Source organism: Mycteria americana, chromosome 28 (genome assembly GCF_035582795.1).
Source record: "Mycteria americana isolate JAX WOST 10 ecotype Jacksonville Zoo and Gardens chromosome 28, USCA_MyAme_1.0, whole genome shotgun sequence".
Taxonomy (NCBI): Eukaryota; Metazoa; Chordata; class Aves; order Ciconiiformes; family Ciconiidae; genus Mycteria; species Mycteria americana.
In genome coordinates, this window is record NC_134392.1 from 253970 (window position 1) to 275292 (window position 21323).

The 21323-nt window shown below is 59.3% G+C and overlaps 1 protein-coding gene across 6 annotated transcripts in view; it reads right to left on the minus strand.

Moving 5' to 3' along the window:
* WIZ (WIZ zinc finger) overlaps positions 1 to 21323 on the minus strand; it is a 60576-nt gene extending 39253 nt beyond the window's left edge. For all 6 annotated transcript variants that reach the window (XM_075525946.1, XM_075525945.1, XM_075525949.1 and 3 more), the window contains exons 1-2: positions 20958 to 21323; positions 14639 to 15093 (exon numbers count right to left, since the gene is read on the minus strand). In XM_075525946.1, the coding sequence (XP_075382061.1) occupies positions 14639 to 15093; positions 20958 to 21316 (814 nt within the window). In that variant the 5' untranslated portion in view covers positions 21317 to 21323. The remainder of the gene's footprint in view (positions 1 to 14638; positions 15094 to 20957) is intronic.

Consider the following 21323-nt stretch of genomic DNA (forward strand, 5'->3'; position numbering starts at 1 on the left):
CCAGCTGGGTTGAAACCAGTGTGTCCCAATGACACAAGGACATAGAATCTCCAGTGTTGGAAGAGACCCGTGAGGATCATCAAGCCCAACTCCTGACTCCACCCAGGGCAAGCTAAAAGTTAAACCCTACATCTAAGAGCTTTCTCCAAACTCTTCTTGAACACCCAACAGGCTTGGGGCCATGACCTCATCCCTGGGGAGCTTGTTCCAGTGCTTGACCACCCTTGCCATGAAGAACTCTTTCCTAAAGGCCACTCTGAACTTCCCCCTGATGCAACTTTAAGCCATTCCCTATCACCAGACACCTGAGAGAAGAGAGCAGCACCTCCCTCTGCGTTCCCCATCACAAGGAAGTTGTAGACAGCGATGAGGTGGCCCCTCAGCCTCCTCCTGTCCAGGCTGACCAACCCCGGTATCCTCAGCTGCTCCTCACAACTCACGCCCTCTACTCCTTCCACCATCTCTGTTGCCCTCCTTTGGACACGTTCCAGTATTTTTTACGTCCTCCTTAGATTGTGGAGCCCCAAAGTGCCCACAGGACTCAAGGTGAGGTCACACCAAGACATGGGACAACCACGTCTTAAAACGAGTTCCCTATACTGTGCCTAATGCACCCCATGAGAGCACATGGTTGACTCCCGTTGAGCTTCCCATCAACCAAAGCCCCCAGATCCCTCTCTGCAGGGCTGCGCTCCAGCCTCTTGACCCCAAATCTTGGCCCTAAATCTACATCATCCCAGATGACACCATCCCAGGTGCAGAATCTGGCATTTGTCCTTGTTCAGTGCCATACAGCTGGTGATTGCCCAGCACTCTGACCTATCAAGATCTCTCCGTGAGGCCTCTCTATCCTCAAAGGAATCAACAGCTTCTCCTAATTTAGTCTCATCAGCAAACTTTACTGAGTGTGCACTCAACTCCCGTGTCCAGGTCATCGATAAAAACATTGAAGAGAGAAGAACCCCTAGAGGACACCACTAGTGAGTGGCCACCAGCCAGATGTTGCCCCGTTGACTATAAGTCTTTGAGCCTGACCCTTCAGCCAACTGTTCACCCAACGCGTTGTGTCCGTGTCTAGCTGTATGCTGGATGTTTTGTCCAGGAGGATACCCTGAAACAGTATCAAAAGCTTTGCTAAAATCCCCAAAAACCACATCCACTGCCTTCCCTTCATCCATGAGGTGGGTAACCTTGTCACAAAAGGATATTCAGTTAGGAAGACATGACTTCCCCTTCATGAACCCACGTTGGCTTTGCCTGATGACTGCATCGTCTTTCAAGTGTTTTTCAGTAACTCCCAGAATAACCTTCTCCATAATTTTACCAGGCACCGAAGCGAGACCGACAGGTCTATAATTACCAGGGTCATCTTTCTTGCCCTTCTTGGAAATTGGAATAACATTTGCTAGCTTCCAATTGACCGGGACCTCTCCAGAGTCCCAAGGCCCTTGAGAAATAACAGAAAGGTCTCACAAGAACATCGGCCAACTCTCCCAGTACCCTGGGATGAATCCCATCGGGACCACGTAGATTTACGTGCATGCGGTTGCTGCGGCAAATCCCATACAAGTTCAAAGTCAACCGGGAGCTTACCGCTCCCCCCGTTGTGGTCCTCCAACCCAACTCCAACCCAACTCCATGGGGTCGCAGGGCCCATCACCGGTCTTAAAGAGAGGGGTGAAGGCGGCGTGAAATGTCTCTGCTTTATCTTCATCCCTATTTATGAGGTGACCAACCTCATCAAGTAACGGACCAACGTTTTCTTTAGTCCTCCTTTTGCTGTTAACATACTCAAAAACACCTCCCTTTTTTGTTATCCCCCACAGTACCAGCCAGACACGGTGCTGCAGGAGGCACAGTGCAAACATGAATTTCATTTTCTCATCAGCAGCAAACTCCAGAGAAGGATTAACGTGGCCTCGTGCCGAAGCATTAGCTCATTTCTGCTGGGGTTGGGAGAAGTTTATGGTATCTCCATCCCCTGCTTAACCCAGCAGCAGTTTCCTCTTGCAAAAGGGGTCATTGCCACAGCCACTTATCCCCTTACACGCTCCTGAATAGCTTTTATCTCCCCCGATACTAAAAAAAAAAATTAGATTTAGGCCACTTGCTGAGGTTTTCCAGACATCTGGCAGCCTGGGTGGAGCAGGAGAGCAGCCTGGGCTGTAGGACAGAAGCAAGCTGCCCCTCAAAACCCAATACTGCAGCCACACCACATTTACGCCCCCCACTTGCCCCAACCAAGAACTTGGCTTCGGACGGCCAAAAAACAGGCTTGCACCCAGTACAGCACCTTTCCCGCCCATAAATGCCCAGCGGAGAAGAAGGATTGGGCCATGTCCTACTTTGCAAGGCAGCAGGAGAATCCACGGCTGTGCCCGGTGTTGCCCCCGGCTTATTTTTAAACCGTGGCCCAGTTAGCACTAGCGACGGCACAGGGGAGAGAGGCTGCTCGGGGGGTGCTGGATTTGGGAGGTTATTTATAGACACCGAAAGACGGGCACGGCAGGTGCTTTGCGCCTTGGACAACCGCAAACAAGCGTGGGGGCGAAACCTTCTCCCAGCACACCGAGAAGGACCACCGGGCACCAGACAGGACCCCTCCTCACCACAGACCTTGCCCATTGAGGGCCACGGTTTTGTGTTACCGAAGACCACCCACGGCAAGAAAACGCCTTCAACAACACCCACCCTATTCTCTTGGCGGCACGTTCGAGGACCACGTTGTGACCCACCATCCACCCCCATAAGGACATCACCGTGCTCACAAGCAACCGCTCAACCCAACCCTTGTGCTGCCATCAAATCCTTATTTTGGTGCTTACCCACGGCACGGGTGGATAGTTACTAACCCCAAAAGTCTTTGGGAAGAGATTCACGGCCGAGAGCTTTGTTACCCCTGCGTTAGACGAGACGTAGCGTGGGGTTTTTTCCATGCAACTTTAGGGTTTCCAACTGTACTCCACGTCCCAGCTCCAGCTAAGCCCTGCCTGTTGTCTTGGACTCAAGTATTCAATTATTTATTTGCTAGGCAACAACATGACATCTTTCCTGGCACCGTTCGCAGGCTAAGAGGCTGACAAAGCAGTAACTAGTGAGGAAGGTTACTGGGACTGTGAGCTCAACCTCCCGGTTACGAGAGGTTGAAAGCCAACAGCTTAAACTCAGCCCAACACCAGCGAGGAAGAAGACGACGTTGGAAAACAGCCACGATTTCAGGGGCAGCCCCTCGCCCATGCAAGAAACCTCAGAAAAGGCCACTGGATTGTCCTGAAGAGTTAAGGCAAGCACCAGGGGACTGTCCTGAAGAGTTAAGGCAAGATTAAGCAAGAGCTGCACCTCCGTTGGGTGTCTGATCTCATGACTTGTGTATCTTTTCTGGGTGGAGTTCAAAGGTGGACCATAAAAAAATGGCCCAGCAGTTGGCAAACACACCTTGGGATGGGCTACACGTGAGCTACTTCACTCCAGAAAAAGGTTTAGAGGCACCCGGAGCTCTCTGCTCAACCCAAGATCAAACCAAAGCATGATTTCCTACGCTGGAGCGCTTCACGTGGGGACTCACCTTGCAAGAACGACACATTTTCCCCCAAAACACCCCTAAAACTCACTCCGAGACTTCACAGTTAAAACTAGGACAGTGCCATGAGGTCTCATGATCCCACCAAAGCCCAGATCTAGGACAAACCCCAGCATTGCAAGGGCTGAGTAGACTTTGAGCTCCTCATCCTGTTAATTTTATTCCCCAGGCTCCCGTAAACCAACTGCTTCAGCTCTTTGCTCCCGCCTCCCATCTGCAAGTCCCTACCCCCAAAGAAGGGTCATCCAGATGCTCTTTGGAACAACAACGATCGGGAAGGGGTGGGACAGACAGCAGCATCTCAAGACCACCACGCACGCTTCATGACAAAGAATTTAAGGCTTGGGTAAGGAAGAGTAAACTCTACCTTAAGGGTTGGGCTTGTAAACCACATGAACATCTACCAGAAGACTTTAAGGAGCAATTTCTTGGGGTTTTTTTGGTGTTTCCCTGGGCACGGGGCTGTACGACCGCCAGCTGGGGCAGCTCAGACCAAGACAGATGCACGGACTCAACCAACAGTTGAGCAACAGCAGATATTGCTCTTCAGGAACCATTGTTTAAGAGACCAACGTTCCCTTCGTGCAAGCCCCAAACGCCGCTTCCCTTCTCCACCTCTTTGCGCGTAGCGAAACAAGCCCGACACCGGTGACCTGCTCGTGACAGGAGGACACCACCAAGAGCAAAGCAAGAGATGTTCCTTCAGCTGCGGTGAAATGATGTTAAACCGTTATTTTGCGCAATTTCCGGACACGAGTTCTCCATCTCGGGCACGTGCAGGATCCTTTACCTTCCCCGGAGGACAGCGGTGAACCACAGCCACCAAATGCCACCACTTTAGCACATCTCCAGCCGACCCGTGTCCCCACGGGGTTGATTCATGCTCCATCAGAGGTCCCTATCGCAGGATCCCGGTGACCGGCATTAAAATATCACGCATCCTAAAATCATCTCCCTTTCTCCAGCTGCTCCCAGCATGGCTCTGGGTGCAGATGCTTTTCAGTATTTTAATATGAAATTGCAACCGGACCACACGCATCCACCCAACGTCATCAAGATCAACACAAGGCAAAGGCATTTTATTTATCGCCGGACTGGCCGTGCTCAAAGGTACCAGCGAGATCTCCGGAGGGCGGCTGGGCTATAGCGATGCATGGCTCCAAAATAGCAATTATTGGGGTTTTTTTTTTTTAGTGCTGGACCTGTTTGGATCAGCTCTGCAGCGTGCAAGTCCTAGGGGAGCTTTGTCAAGCCCTAACGGGCGGGTACGCGTCGCGGCAGGGATCGCAGCCGTGCGTTGGCTCCATCCAAAACCTGACACCCCAATTTGGGGCTGCCACCCAGCTCCATCCAAAACCCCACGTTCCAATTCGGGGCCGTGCACCAACTCCATCCAAAACCCAAACAGCCCCATTCGGGGCCACCTCCCGGCTCCGTCCAACACCCGACGCCCCGATTCAGGGCCGTGCAAAGCAACCGGCGAAGATTTGCCATTTGCACCGCTATTTGATGCGCGCAACCCGATTTTAGCAGCGCACGCGGCCCTTCGCAACACCTTGTACCCGCGAACTACCCGGCACGTCTCCGTCTCCAAATCCTTGATGCACGAGCCAGGAAAAACCATGCCATACAGCTTAAACCCGGCTTTTCCAGCCCTCAACATCCAAAGGGCTCGATCCAGCACGAGCAGGAACCTGAGCCCAGCACCCAGCCACGTGCTGCGGATCCTGCTCGGGCATCCCTGGACCGCAACGTCCACCCGCTGCCGGGATTTATCCATTTCTACCGTACAGCCAAGCTGCCACCAGTGCTTTTCCAGCCGCTTCCTCCTTATCTCCATCCGCTCCACGGCGGTTTGATTATTTAAGCGCCATGCAGACTTTGCTCTTCCGAGCAAAGAAAAAATCACCTTTGCCCTCTTCCCCGCTCCCTCTTCCCCGCTCCCATCCCCTCCGAAAGGATACTCGGGACTTTCGGAGGAAGGCAGCGGGTTTGGAGAGGCGTTCAGCCTTCATCCACCACCTCCCGTCCTCCCACGGCGAGGATAAGCGTGTTTTGGGGGTGAAAGCCACCCCCTGGAGAGGCTCCAGGGTGGGTGGGGAGCTGGATAACGTGGCAACGTGGATCAGGAGCCAGCCCGACCCACGGCGCTTTGTCACCTGTGCCACCAACCCCAAAATGACCCAAATTCAGGCAATTTCATCCCGGCCATTCCCTCACCCCACAAGATCCCCACGGCACCTTATGCTCAGCCTGGAGAGCAGCTCCCGTTTAGCAGGACACCCCGAGAAAAGCCCCTGTGGCATCTAACGAGCTTTGCTGTGACGACGATGAAGGTGGCGACATCTCAGAGGCCAGGACTGAGGACATCTACGAGGACACGCTCCACGAGCGTGCAAAAAGAGACGCTGCGGAGCTCCCAGTGCCCCCAGTCCTGCTGGATTTCTCCCCAGTTTGTGGGAGAGTCAAGCACGCGGCCCAAATCCCTCTCTCCGTGGCAGCAGGATTTTGCCAGGGTTGCAAGGGGAAACTGAGTCACGGATGGAGCCCTGCAGCTTGAGATTATCCCTTTTTAAGATAATTTAAGCCAGACGTCACCCTCCGGGCAGCGGCACCCCAAAACCAGACTCTTCTCGGCACCGCGGAGGAGGATGTGGCTGAGCGGGTGAGCATCGTTATTCCCCAGTGGCAATTAAAACCCAAATTACTGCCGACCCAAGGATGGGTCGTGCCCAAACCGCTCCAGGCTGGAGAGGCAGATGGGGACAACTTCCCAATACGTGCAGCACCGGTGACCGTCACACCCCGCGGCTTATTTCTGCCATTTAATTATTTTCCGAGAGCGTATTCGGAAAGAAAAAAATACCTACAACCTACAGCCCCGTGGGACTGGCGAGCACTGAGCTGGTGGGACAAGCCAGCGCCTTCCCCCCGGGGTCGTTCCCTGCGTGGGCGGCCGGCGCCGAGCCCACCTCTGCCCCGGGAACGCCGTGTCCTGCCCCTCGATTTCCCGACGGCATCGGGCGGCGACGGGAGCGGAGGCAAACACAGCTCCGAGCATCCTTCCCCGGGCTCTTATGCGTGGCTCTGGGCTCAAGTGGGCTCTTGAGTTTCATTCCAGCAGGGAATAAAAAAAAAAAAAAATTAAAAGATAAATAGATAGAGAAAATAATCGGATCGTGCACGTGGATGCTGGAGAGGGGAGGGGATCTCCGAGCGTCGGGATCAGCCTTTCCCAGGAGCGATCTCAACTTCAAGAGCTCCTTAATGGTGCTCGGAGGGATGAATCAAAAGAGGCTCTTGGCCCGTAACAGCAGTTCTTGCAAGTCAAGGCTGGAGGGGGAAGGGGAGAAGGATGGAGAGGGGACACAGAAGAAGGGATTAAAAAGAAAGGAGAAGTGAGGAGGGGGAATAAAATAGGTGGAGAAATAAAAGGGACACGGAGGTGGGACAAAGGCTGAGCCTCAGCCCCTGCCACATGCAGTCCATCTTGGGTATTGTCCTCGCTGTCAGACCTGTATAAATTAAAACCCCGGCGCCGTGAACGCCTCCCCTACCTCCTTTCCGTGGCATCATCTCTTCTTGAATGAAGCAGGGGGGGGAAAAAAAAAAAAAAAAAGTCTGTAAAAACTTCTCTATCTCCACCTCCCCGCCGCCTGACGCTGCCAAAGCTTGAGGAGCCTTCGGGGAGCTCAAAGGGGCGATTCCCCCCCAAGGTGAGAGGGGTTTTGGGGGGGGGGGGGGGGGGTTTGCTCCTGCCAGAAACCCCCCCTGCAAGAGGACGAGGCGGTGCAGGGTGCTGTACGGTGCCGAACGAGCCCACGGGCTCTGGTTCTCCGCCAGCCCTTTCATATCGCCTCCAAAAAAAAAAAAAAAAAAATAAAAGACACGGTGGATTTATTTAGTCACCCGGATCCTAAAAAAAAAAAAAAAAAAACCTACTTTCCCCCCCCCCCCCCCAGAGCTAGAAACGGCCCCGAACTAAACCGAGAGCGGCTTCCCCACAATCGCAATCAAAATAACCATAAAAAGCACTGAATTGGGAATAAACGATGCTGCGGCCGGGTTTCACCGCCTGCAGCACGGGAAAGCCCCGGGGTGCCCATCACGGGTGGGCAGCAGGTCATTAAAGCAATTTGGGATGAAAACGCTCCTTTTTAGCTAAAGCACGTGAACCGTTTATACCTGAACTGGGCGTTTTCCCAGTTGTCCCACTTTGGCGCGCGGTCGAACTTCACGGCGTGCATCGGTTTGGGCTTTCCGATCCAATATACGACGGATAAAATCCTGTCCTGCAGAACCAGGATCAACACCGGGGGTGTTCGAACATCGAGACCAAACCAAACCCCATCTCCGACACGACCGGGAGCAGAAGAGCCCGATGCCGACCCTCAGGAGCTCGCTCGGATCCCGTACCGTCGATTCAACCCATTTTAAGGAGTAAAAGAGAAGATTCGGTTAAATCAAGACGTATCCGGCAGCTCCGGTGCCGGGAACGGCAGATTTCGGGTCGATAATCTCACGCCAGGACGGCAAACGCCTTTTCCTTTCTTCTCCCCTTCTCGTGTTAAATCAACGCGCGTTTTGCCTCGATTAATTTGGTTAATTAAGATGGCAGCTCCTGGACGGAGGTCAGCGGCGGGGATGCGAGCCCGTGGCAGCGACTCGCTACGGGGCTTTGCCGTCCACAGAGCGTGGCGAGCCCGCGTTGGGGACCTCGTGGCACTGCACGATGCCGTGGGGACCCTAGTGACGCCCCACACTGTCACAGCATCCCCAGAGCAGGGTGTCCCTGTATCGGGGACCTTGGTGACACCGCACACTGCCACAGCACCCCCAAAGCAGGATGTCCCCATCTCGGGGACCTTAGTGACACCACACACTGCTGCATCGGGGACCTTGGTGACACCACGCACTGCCACAGTACCCCCAAAGCAGGATGTCCCCGTCTCAGGGACCTTAGTGACACCACACACTGCTGCGTCGGGGACCTTGGTGACACCGCACACCACCACAGCACCCCCAAAGCAGGATGTCCCCATCTCAGGGACCTTCGTGACACCACACACTGCTGCATCGGGGACCTTGGTGACACCGCACACTGCTGCATCGGGGACCTTGGTGACACCGCACACTGCCACAGCACCCCCAAAGCAGGATGTCCCTGTCTCGAGGACCTTAGTGACACCACACACTGCTGCATCGGGGACCTTGGTGACACCGCACACTGCTGCATCGGGGACCTTGGTGACACCGCACACTGCCACAGTACCCCCAAAGCAGGATGTCCCCATCTTGGGGACCTTAGTGACACCACACACTGCTGCATCGGGGACCTTGGTGACACCGCACACCACCACAGCACCCCCAAAGCAGGATGTCCCCGTGTCAGGGACCTTCGTGACACCACACACTGCTGCATCGGGGACCTTGGTGACACCGCACACTGCTGCATTGGGGACCTTAGTGACACCACACACTGCTGCATTGGGGACCTTGGTGACATCATGCACTGCCACAGCATCCCCAGAGCAGGACCCTCCCACATCGGGGACCATAGTGACACCCCACGCGGCCACAGCAATCCCAGAGCAGGACGTCCCCACATCGGGGACCTTGTGACACCTCACACTGCCACAGCGTCTCCAGAGCAAGAGGTCCCCACATCGGGGACCACAGTGACACCCCACGCTGCCACAGCAATCCCAGAGCAAGATGTCCCCATACTGGGGACCTTGTGACACCCCACGCTGCCACAGCAATCCCAGAGCAGGACGTCCCCACGTCGGGGACCTCGTGACTCCCCACGCTGCCACAGCATCCCCAGAGCAGGACGTCCCCGCATCGGGGACCTTGTGGCACCCCACGCTGCCACAGCAATCCCAGAGCAGGACGTCCCCATACTGGGGACCTTGTGGCACCCCACACTGCCACAGCGTCTCCAGAGCAAGAGGTCCCCACATCGGGGACCACAGTGACACCCCACGCTGCCACAGCAATCCCAGAGCAAGATGTCCCCATACTGGGGACCTTGTGACACCCCATGCTGTCACGGCAATCCCAGAGCAGGACGTCCCCACGTCGGGGACCTCGTGACTCCCCACGCTGCCACAGCATCCCCAGAGCAGGACGTCCCCGCATCGGGGACCTTGTGGCACCCCACGCTGCCACAGCAATCCCAGAGCAGGACGTCCCCATACTGGGGACCTTGTGGCACCCCACACTGCCACAGCGTCTCCAGAGCAAGAGGTCCCCACATCGGGGACCACAGTGACACCCCACGCTGCCACAGCAATCCCAGAGCAAGATGTCCCCATACTGGGGACCTTGTGACACCCCATGCTGTCACGGCAATCCCAGAGCAGGACGTCCCCACATCGGGGACCTTGTGACATCACACACTGCCACAGCGTCTCCAGAGCAGGACGTCCCCATATTGGGGACCTTGTGGCACCCCATGCTGTCACGGCAATCCCAGAGCAGGACGTCCCCGCGTCGGGGACCTTGTGGCACCCCACGCTGCCACGGCAATCCCAGAGCAGGACGTCCCCATATTGGGGACCTTGTGGCACTCCACGCTGCCACAGCAATCCCAGAGCAGGACGTCCCCACGTCGGGGACCTTGTGGCACCCCACGCTGCCACAGCAATCCCAGAGCAAGAGGTCCCCATATTGGGGACCTTGTGACACCCCACGCTGCCACGGCAATCCCAGAGCAGGACGTCCCCACATCGGGGACCTCGTGACTCCCCACGCTGCCACAGCATCCCCAGAGCAGGACATCCCCACGTCGGGGACCTTGTGGCACCCCACGCTGCCACAGCAATCCCAGAGCAGGACGTCCCCACGTCGGGGACCTTGTGACACCTCACGCTGCCACGGCAATCCCAGAGCAGGACGTCCCTGCATCGGGGACCATAGTGACACCCCACACTTCCACAGCATCCCCAGAGCAGGACGTCCCCATATCAGGGACCTTGTGGCACCCCACGCTGCCACAGCATCCCCAGAGCAGGGTGTCCCCATATCAGGGACCTTGTGGCACCCCACACTTCCACAGCAATCCCAGAGCAGGACGTCCCCGCGTCGGGGACCTCGTGGCGCCATCCCCAAGCGTGGGGAGGAGCCGGGTGCTGTCCCTCCCGCACGTACAGCTGCAAGCACAACCCCAACCCCCCCCACCCCCCCCCAGCCACCAAATCCCCCTTCCAACCTCCTCCGTCCCCACGCACCGGCAGGACCCCTCACCGCCGGTGAAACCTCCGTCCCCGTGCTCCCTCGCCAGCGGGGACACGCAGCCGGGTGACCGGCGGAACGGAGGGGACCAGCCCCTCCCCGGGCAGCCCCAAGCCAAGGCGATGCCACGAGCGGTGCAAGGGAGGAAGAACGGAGCAAAAGCTCGACGCGTTGATGGGCCGCGGCTCCGACCGCCCTGCCGATCCCCGCGCCGATACAGGGAGGAAAACCAACCCCGGGTGCGGGTTGATAAGGGCGGCGGCGATTCGGGAAACGAGGAGGGAACCACAGCTTGGAGATAAAGGCTTGGCGATTCGGATCCTGCCCCACCGGGTCCCACAGGGAAGCGGCGTGCCCCCTTCACCGCGGGGGGGGGGACAGGGAGGAGCCCCAAAAATAGGAAGGGGGCGAAGACTGGAGCATCTCCAGCCCTCAACGACGAATTACCCGAATTTTGGGCAGCACAGCACCCCCAAAAAACCCCACCAAACCCCAGTGCGCAGCCCGAAGCATCCCCCCCGAAGAGCAAGGAGGGGGGATGAGGCCACCGAAAAGCCACAGGAAGGGTCCCCGTGGGACGTGGCACCCAGCCCCCATCACTCACGGTGCCTCCGGCCAAAAACAGGGTGATGGTTCAGGTACCACAAGCGGGGATGGGAAATCCCCGGCAGCGGCTCCTTCCTCCTCGCCGGCTCAAAGCTCAGTCGGGCAGAACAGAGCAGCTGCCCACGGCGCTCGTTCCTCCGTTAACGAGCCGGCGCGCTGCAAAGCCCGGCTGCCGCTCGCTTGCCGCGATCACCGGCGCCGGGGCGAGCGGCAACGTGGGGTTTCTTCTTTCACCTCTTCTCCCGTGCCGCCATCCTTCAGGGGTGCCAGCCTCCGTCGGCAGCACTGGCACCGGCTCGGCGCTCTCCGGCACGCAAGCGGGACACACCGCTCCTCGGGAGGGATGCTCCACGCTGGGGACACCCCAAAAACCACCCTCATCAGGAGAACATCTCTCCCGGTGATCGTTTGACCTCCCGGCAGCAGCGTGGCCTCTGCCTGGCTCCAGAAACCTACCGGCAGCTCCAAACCACCTCCGGCTCACGATTGGCGGCACTTGGCAGATGCCGGGATAATTTTGCTGCGATGACGCTCTTGGAGGCATCAGAAGAGCCCCAAAACCTCAAGGTTGGTGGCACCGCAAGCGTTTGTGCAGGGTCTTCCCACCCCACAAGACCCTCAGACCGGCGTGCCAGTCTTGGCGCCCGTTTTGGGGCATTTTGGGCCATTTTATCTCGAGTTTTTCAACCGATGGGGGCTTGCATCCAAGTCTGCCCGTGAGCAGGGCTGGAGCTGGGTCCACCCAAAGCACCCCAAGATACCAACTGAGCCCCACCACCCATCCAGAGCCAGGACGGACACCCGGATGGGGACATTCTCCATCTCCTGACACAGCCCTCGCTATTTTTGGGGCACCAACTCCCTCCTTCTTTAAACCCCATCTTTAAACACCCGTGTCCATCCCCTGGAGCTAATATTCCACCCGTAGACCACGGTGAAGGAACGGAGAGCTGAAAAGCTTCCCAGATGCAACGTGGTCCTTCCCCACCCACCTCGTGGCGGGTAAGTAACAGCGGGACGCACCAAACAGGTCGCCTGCACCAGGAGATAAGGTTTTAAGTCAACTGGTGTTTGTGGAGACGGGCAAACTCATTCACGGTGTTGAAGAAGAATCGCAGCCAGCGACTCCACTGCTGTTACTGCTTCCAGCCGGGGAAAAAGCCACCCACCAGCCGGGGGACAATTAACGAGGCAAATCACCGGCCGTGGTGGGATCCGTGGCCACCACCCACCTCGTTTTCCAGTGAGGACACGGGGATGGGGAAGGACAGGAGGGCTGCAAACGCATGGAGGGGTTCAAGTAGGACTCGGGATGGTGGAGGCACCTGGCCACCGTTTGGCATTGAAATGATGGAGAAGTTGAGGCAGGAGAGGGTTAATCCTCCAAAGCAGACAGGGGACAGACGTTGGACAACCGGGGATCTACAGACAACTTGCAGCAGCCGCGTCCAATAGATAAGGAATTGGCCAGACAGCTGCGTCCAAAGAGTCATAGTCAACATCTTAACGTCCAAGCGGAAACCAGTAACAAGTGGTGTCCCTCAAGGGTCCGTACTGGGACCAATACTATTTAATATCTCCATCAACAACACGGACATTGGGATTGAACGCACCCTCAGCGAGTTTGTGGGCGACACCAAACTGAGTGGATACCTTGAGGGAAGGGATGTCATCCAGAAGGACCGACAGGCCCGACGTGACTTCTTGACGAGCCAAGAAGTGGGCCGACGTGAACCTCACGAAGTTCAACGAGGCCAAATGCAAGGTTCTGCACCTGGGTTGGGGTAATCCCCAGCACCACAAACTGGGGGATTGAGAGCAGCCCCGTGGAGAAGGACCTGTTAGAGTGGGTTCAGAGGAGGCCACGACGATGATCCAAGAGCTGGAGCACCTCTTCTATGAAGAAAAGCTGATAAGAGTTGAGGTCATCCAGCCTGGAGAAGTGAAGGCTCTGGGGAGACCTTCTCGTGGCCTTTCCATACATAAATGGGGCTTACGACAAAGATGGAGAAAGACTTTTTACCGAGACCTGTAGGACAAGGGGCAACAGTTTTCAACTGGAAGAGGGTAGATTTAGACTGGACATAAGGAAGAAATGTTTTATGATGAGGGTGGTGAGACACTGGACCAGGTTGCCCAGAGAAGTTGTGGATGCTCCATCATTGGAAGTGCTCAAGGTCAGGTTGGACGGGGTTTTGAGCAACCTCATCTGGTGGAAGACGTCCCTGCTCACGGCGAGGGGTCGGACTGGATGATCTTTGAAGGTCCCTTCCAACCCAACCCATTCCTCCCTGCTCAAAGAGCCCTCGGAGCAGAGTTTTTCCCGGAGCCAAGCCAGGGATGGACCCAACGAGGTCTCCCACGGGTGACAAAGATCCCCCGCCCCGTAGCAGGACATCCCCTGCAAGAGCATCCAGCACGCAGAGGGTTTTCACAATGCCGAGGACATCCCAGTATAGCTCCACACCAACCCTGGGGACCAACCAGTCCTTGCCGGAGCTCCTCGCCCTTCATCACCCACGCAGCACCGAGCGGCGAGGCAGAGGACGCCGCCTTCGCCCTGCAAGCGCGCAGCCGCCCTCGGCAGAGCTGGAAGAGCGTTTCCGTTTCGAGAAGAGGGGAATTCAGCGAGGCGCAGGTGGTAACGGTTTCGCTCTGCTCGGCCCAGCCGCAGCTTCGCCAGCAATACCAAAAACACCCAGGTCACCGCCGCCGTGGCGCGACCCCCATCTGCTCCCTCCCGACGCAGCACCGGTCCCACACCGACACGCGGTAGAGCACAACCAGCTTGCACGGGGATGGGGAAGGTGTCCCCGTTTGGGGACACCGTCAGTTTGGGGTCCCAACGCCGTACCAGGGGGATGAGAGGTCTCCAAACAGCCACCGCCTTGACCCACCGTCAGGTTTTGCGCCTGTCTGCGGTGCTGAAGCCAGGCAGCGGCGTGGGGATGCCGGCCCGGCGTTCGCACCCTCGTTTCTCCTTCCACCAAATCCACGTGTTTCTCACCGTACCGCAGTTCCCGTTTCACTGCGAGATGCTGAGAGCTGGGGAACGTCTCCAACGCCAAGAGAGCAATCGCCCACCGCAAACCGCCCCGGCGCGACCACCGGGCAAACCGACCGAATCGACCCGAGCATCACCAGGCACGCACGAAGCGCCAGGACGCGTCCCCGTCCCCCAAGAAGCCACACCAATGGCGCCGACCGGGGACTTACCAGCCACGTCGTGCGCTTCCAGGGCGACGTCGGGCTCCTGATGGGAGAGGGACGAGAAGACGTCGGGGTCCTCTTGCAACGGGCGCAGCTCGGCGCCGGAGGGTCCCTTCCCCTCCCTGCTCATCATTGCCAGATCATCCGCGGCGTAGAAAGCATCTTCCTCGAGCTCCGTCTCCGTTTCCACCGACGTCCCAGATAAAGCCGGGTTCTCCAGGGGCTTTTTTGCATCTTGAAGGAAAGCGGCTCTTCGTTCTTCGCCTTGGGGGCACTCAAGGGCAGGAAAAGTCTCTTTGTTTGGCTCCGGTGTCATTAACAGGGCTCTGCCTCCATCTCCTTGGCGCTCTGAGAAATTAGGGACAGCTTTCTCCATCCCTCGCCGATTGTGCTGTGTCACTCGGAAAAAAACACCGCGCCGGCACTCAGGAGGGTTGGCGGCCAGGGACTGCCGGCAAAATCTACAAGAAATAAGAGATAAAAGAGGAGAAAATGAGAAAAGAGGCTGGATTTTGCTGCGGTGGAGGAGAAACGGTTGCGGCTCTGCCCGTGCCGGGAAACCCAACGGTCTCGGCGTCTCGCCGTGGTCACCAAAGCTCTCGGTGTCCCAGAGCCGGGCAAGACATCGCGTCCCATCGCTCTCCCCTTTGCAAAAATTGGCGCTGCCGGTAGCCAACACGGTGCCAGGTCCCTGCCGGAGTTGCGGGACCCCAAAAGGTGCCGCGGCTCCCCGATACGGAGCTTCCCCCCCCCCCCGGCTGCGATTTGCCGGGGGAACAGCATCCTCTGCCACGCGCTCCCCAAAAAACCCCAATCGCTCCCAAATTCATTATTTATCCCTCAAAAAATTCAAGCCCCACGATGCAGCGCTAGGAAAGGTGCTCGTTTGCACCCCCGGGAGTTCCGCACCGCCGCCGGCTGCCCCAAAATCGGGGTGGCTGCCCCCCAAAACCGGGGGTGGGGGGGGTGGGGGGGAGGATTTTGGGATGCCGTGCTGCATCCTTCCCCCGTACGAATTCAGGCGGATGGGACTAAGTGGTATCTTCGTGCTGGGGCGACCCTTGAAAGGTTCGGGGACCCCTCAAAGGGCTTGGGGACCCCTCGAAGGGCTTGGGGACCCCTCGAAGGGCTTGGGGACAAGCAGGTATTGGCCACCCACGTGCGGAACCCCCTCAAGAATAAACCCTCACCCCAAAACATCTTCCACCACCCGACGCTGCTGCAGGTTAAAGGGTGCAAAACCCCAATCTTTGGGAGAAAGAAAGGAGAGAGCTCAGGATCCCGATCTCTGCGGGGCAGAGACGCGGGGTCAAATCCTGACCCGGGCGGGTGGAGAAGGGAAAAATAGGAGGAAAGAGGCGCTAAAAAGCCGGGTTTATCAGCTCCGCCGGAGGATAAAGGCACAGGAGGAGAGCGAAGGAGCTAAATTTACCCCGGCAAGGAAGGAGAAGGCAGAGAGGAGACTATAAATACCTTCAAGGTAAAGAATGCAAATGAAGAGGGAATTATTCGAGCTGGCGCAAGATGTTTCCCCGCCCCAGGGCCGAGGGAGGAGAGCGATGGAGCAAACCCCGACGCCCGGCGGCCACCCCAAAACGCCACCCTGAAATCTCTCCCGCCCCGAAGCAACCAGCGCCGGGCGCTTCCCCAGGGAACGGTGCCCGGAGCCGCCGTGGGTTAGTTTGCCAATAAGAAGTGAAAATAGAAATTCAATTAAAAAAAGTTGGCTCCGTGCGCCGGCGTCTTTCTTCCGTGAGGATCGGTTGCTCCAGCTGGCTTCGGTTTGTACGGATATTCCACCGGCGTCGCCCCGACACGGCACCCGATGCCCGCGCCGCGCCGGTGGGACGCTCTTACCCCAAAGAGCGGTGCCGCGTTGACGCTTCGCCCGAGTCTACGGAGGGTTTTCGGGGAGCAAACCCCAAATTCGCGGATGTTTAGGGGTTTGCCGCGGTGTCGGCTCGGTGCCGGTGGGCTGGGATGAGGGATGCTCCACCGGGATGAAGCCGCCCGCTCTCCCCACACCATTTTGTCGGGGGAAGCGGCGGATCGCGGCATCATCTTTAACCACCGTCCGGCTTAAATCCGGTCAGACACGCGCGGCGTTCCCTTTTTACCGCATCTCCCGTCGTGCCATGGCGGCTCGTCCATCGTGCCAGCAAGAAGCGTCAGAGAAGCCTCCACATCGCGCAGTGCCGGCAAGATCGGAGCCCAGCAGCCGGCACGGTGCCGGCGTTTCTCCCAGCGTTCGCCGGCGTGCCGTCAAACGGCGAGGAGCTGCCCCAAAACGTGTCGTCCCGCTGCAAGGAAATAAAAAGGCACGGCAACGTGCCGGGTGCGTGGTGGCAACGTGCCGGCAAAGCTGGCAGGGGGAAAAGCCATCGCAGAGTTTTGCCTTTTTATTTGCAGCCGCACCTCAGCCCGGCCGGAGACCCCGGCACGCTCCCAAGCCGGGGGGATCCATCCAGACGAGAATGGGTGAAAAAACCCACAGAATGGGTTTCTTTTAAAAAAAAATTGCAGGTTTTTTGGGATGCGGGTTTGAGCCAAGCCAACTCCGGGACAGAATCCGGCATCCCTCAGGGACCGCCGGCTCCTTTCCCCAGCGATAAACCGCAGCATCCCTTCGGCACCGCGCTCGCCAGCTCCGTCCAAATCTTTCCTCACCGAAACGCGTCCCACCGCAGCCGTGCCGATACCCCCGCGCCGGGAACGACGCCAAATCCCCCACCCGCACCCCAGCACCGAGCTCAGCATCACCCACCGGCACCTCGACCCACCAAAACCCCAAACCCAACCAAACACGAGCCGGCGCACGCAGGGGGGGGACATCGGTGCCGCATCCCCCACCTTGCTCACCAAAAAAACCCCACATTTTTCAAAAGTTTTCCTTTTTATCCTTCCCAAAACACGCATCCATCCATCTGCCGTGCCGGCGGCGCTCCCTAAAAACCCACCATCCTCCCCAAAAACCCTCTTGGGTGTTTTCAAGCTCTCCAAAAAAAGAGATTTTTTTTTTTTCCCCCCCCAGCTCGCTCCACACCGGTGCCCTAAAAGACCCCAGCCCTTACCGTAAAGTTTAAAAAAGCTTTTTCCCAAGCTCCGCTCGCTTCCCAAGCTCGCTTCCCAACCTCCGCTCGCTTCAAGGGTGGGAGCCGGACTGCGGAAACCCTTCCCCCAGCCCATCGCCCCAGAGCCATGCAAAGGCGGAGCAGAATTGGGACAATTTAAATGCTAAACCGGTTAAGTGGGGACAATCGCTGCCTTCCCTGGAAGTCAAGAGGAAGGGGCCTTTCCCCAGGCCAAACGGCTCCCGGCAGAGTTTCTGCAGTGGGTTACCCCGCGCGCTTGCTGCACGCTTGAGTCAGGAAAGGCTTCGTGGGTTCCCCCCCCCGCCCACCCCCGCCGTGGGTTTGGTTTTGTTTTTTTCTTTTTTACTCTGCTGGGAGAGCAGAGCCACGACGCAGGAGAACGGTGCCGGTTTTTCCCCCCTTCATATCAGATCGCGACCAAGCACGCAGGGTCCGGCGCGCTCATGGCACGCTCGAGCCGGGCAGGCTACGGCCCCGTGGTTTTCCCCCCCCCCCCCGATTTTTTTTTTTTCCCCTCCCTGGGAGAAACCTGTGGCAGAGCGCAGCCGTGCCGCAGAACAGCACTGGTTTTTCCCCCTTCGTATTGGATCACGACCAAGCGTGCAGGGTCCGGCGCGCTCACGGCACGCTTGAGCTGGGCAGGCTACAGCGGCGTGTTTTTTCCCTGCATGGTTTTTTTTATTCCCCCCTCCCCAGAGGGACACGCGGCACAGCGGAGACACGGCACAAGAAGACGGCACTGGTTTATCCTCTTCCGTGCCAGGTCATCGCCAAGCGCGCAGGGTCTGGCGCGCTTGAGCCAGGCAAGGCAACGGCCACGTGTTTTTCCCTCGCGTGGTTTTCTTGCTCCCTGGGAGAGTCGTGCCGCAAAGCGGAGCCACGGCGCAGGAGAACGGCCGCCAGATTTTCCCCCTCCATGCCGGGTCACAGCCAAGCGCGTCGGGTCCGGCACGCTTGAGTCAGGCAGGCTCCAGCCACGTACGCATTTTTCCCCCCACGTGTTTTGGGGGATTTTTTTTTCCCTCCTGGGGCAGAGCGGATCCACAACGCAGGAGGACGGCACCGTTTTTCCCAGGTGCCAGGTCACGCCCAAGCGCGCACGGTCCCGCACGCTCCTGGCGCGCTTGAGCCGGGCAGGCTCTAGCCACAGATTTTTTCCCCTCACGTGTTTGGGTTTTTTTTTTTTTCTCCCCTTGCTGGCAGAGCAGAATCACAACGCAGGAGGACAATGCTGTTTTTTCCTCCTCTGTGCCAGGTCACAGCCAAGTGCACAAGGTCCCGCGCGCTCCCAGCGTGCTTGAGCCGGGCAGGCTCCGGCTGCGTGGTTTTTTTTCCCCCCACGTGTTTGTTTTTTTTCCTCGCTGGCAGAGCAGAGTCGCGATGTAGGAGGACAGCACTGGCTTCTCCTCCTCCATGCCAGGTCACGGCCAAGCTCGCAGGGACTGGCACGCTCCCAGCACGCTTGAACTGGGCAGACTCTAGCCGCGTGTTTTTTCCCCCCCGTGTGGTTTCTTCTTCCTCGCGTGGCAGAGCGGAGCCGTGACACAGGAGGACGGCACCGGTTTCCCTCGCTCCATCCCGGGCCGCAACCAAGCGCGCAGGGTCCGGCGCGCTCGCGCCGACGCCGATTACACGCAAAACACGTCGCAGCCACGAAGAAAACTCCGAAGGGGAGCAAGCGCTCTGGATTTCGACACGGGAGGAATTCGGGGAGGATCCCGAAAGCTCCCAGGACTCCAGCCGAGATCCCGGATGATCTCCTTCTTCGGGGAAGCCTCAAGCGATCGGCGACGTTCCTCCCCGGCGTTAACGAGCTCGTTTAGCAGAAAAGTGGCTTTTTTTTTTTTTCCCCACCATCCCGGAGCCATAATGAGCAAAGGACGCGTGCCCCAGGGAGCTCTTCCATTTCTGCTCCGACGGTCGTGGCTACAAGCCGGCAAATCCTGTGCCGAGGGGTTTTGTCGGGATGCGGGGCTTCGCCGGTGCTGGGATCCTCGGGGAATTCGGCTGCGGGGTCGTCGGTGCTGCCGGAGGGAGATTTCGCGGTGTCGAGCGGAGACGATTTGTGCGCCAGCTCCTCTAAACGACGTGCCAGGAAGGGAAATCCAGCGTCGAGCCATGCCGGGATGAGCCAAAAGCTGCTCCAAGTGGCATCGAGCTGTGCCAGGACGAGCCGAAAGCTGCTCCGAGCGATGGCAGCACCGCTCTCGCCTTCGTGCCGTACGGCGGTGGCGCCGGCTGGGCTCCGACCGGCTCCCCACCATCGAGCTGCTTGGGAAGAGGAAACGTTCCCGGCCCCGTGGCACCGCGCCAAAACCTGCCACCGAACCCACCGGCGCTGCCAATCCCCAGCACGGGGTGAAACGCCGCGGCACCGTCGCCTTCACAGCCCCCCGCCGGCCCCGACACCGCTCCGGCCGGTGGAAGCGGGAGATGAAAAGCTCCCGGTGGAGATTACGAGGTCGCCCATCGCCGGATGCTCGTTTAACCCCGGTTAACGAGCTCGGCAGAGGTCGGCCTCCTTCCACCGGCGCAAGAACGGTACCGGCGATCGCGGTGGAGGCGAACCGGCACGGGAAGGGCTGAGGGGAAGCGTTAGCGCGGGTCCGGATCCGTCCTCTCCCCACGTTCGCAGCCGCTGGATGCCGAATCCGGCGCCGCTCGGTACCGGCGTCCCGGTGTCGCTGCCCGGCACCTGCCTGTACTTACCCCCCTGCCTGTCCCGGACGCCTGCGTCCCCTCCTCGGCACGGACCCCCCCTCTCCCTCCCCACGCCCACCCGGCCGCCTGGGTCCCCCCCCCCCGTGCCCGCCCTGCCCGGGCCGCCTGGGTCCTCGCCCCCCACCCCAGACGCCTGGGTCCCCTCCTCGGCACAGCCCCCCCCCCCCCCCCCCGCCTCCTCCATGCCCACCCGGACGCCTGGGTCCCCCCCCATCACCACCACCCCCCCCATGCCCGCCCTCCCTGGGCCGCCTGGGTCCTCGCCCCCCCCTCCCCGGACGCCTGGGTCCCTTCCCGGTTACCTCAGGCCCCGGGTCCCCCCCCGGATGCCCGGGTCCCCCCCACCCCACGTTTCAGCACCCCGGACGGGGCCGGTATTGGGGGGGGGGGGGGGGGGGGGGGGGGGGAGGGGGTCAGCGTCGCCTCCCCCCCCGACCCAGCCGCGGGTCCCCCGGTAGCGGCTCCGCTTTGTCTCCCGCCGGGCCAGGGTCCCCCCCTCCCCGGGCACTCACCCCGCCGGCCCCCCGGGGCCGGGCCCGCCGGGCTGCTCCTCCTCAGCGGCGTCGCTGCTGCAACCGCCGCCCCCGCCGCCTCCTGCCCGGCTCCGGCCTCCACAGCAGCCGCCGCGCCGGGGACATGGTCCCTTTAAATCCCCCCCCGGGGGCCCGGCCGGTCCCGCCGCTGCCGCCGCCGCCGCCGCCGCCGCCGCCGCCGCCTCCTGCGCCGCTCCGGCCGCTCCCCCGCCCCCCTCCCGGCGGCGGGGCCTGACTACGTCACGCCGCGCGCGACCAGGCCGCCGCCGACATCTTGGGGGCGGCGAACGGGGTCCCAGCGCCGCCTCCGCCGCCGCTGCCGCCGTCGCCGCCGCCATGTTGGGC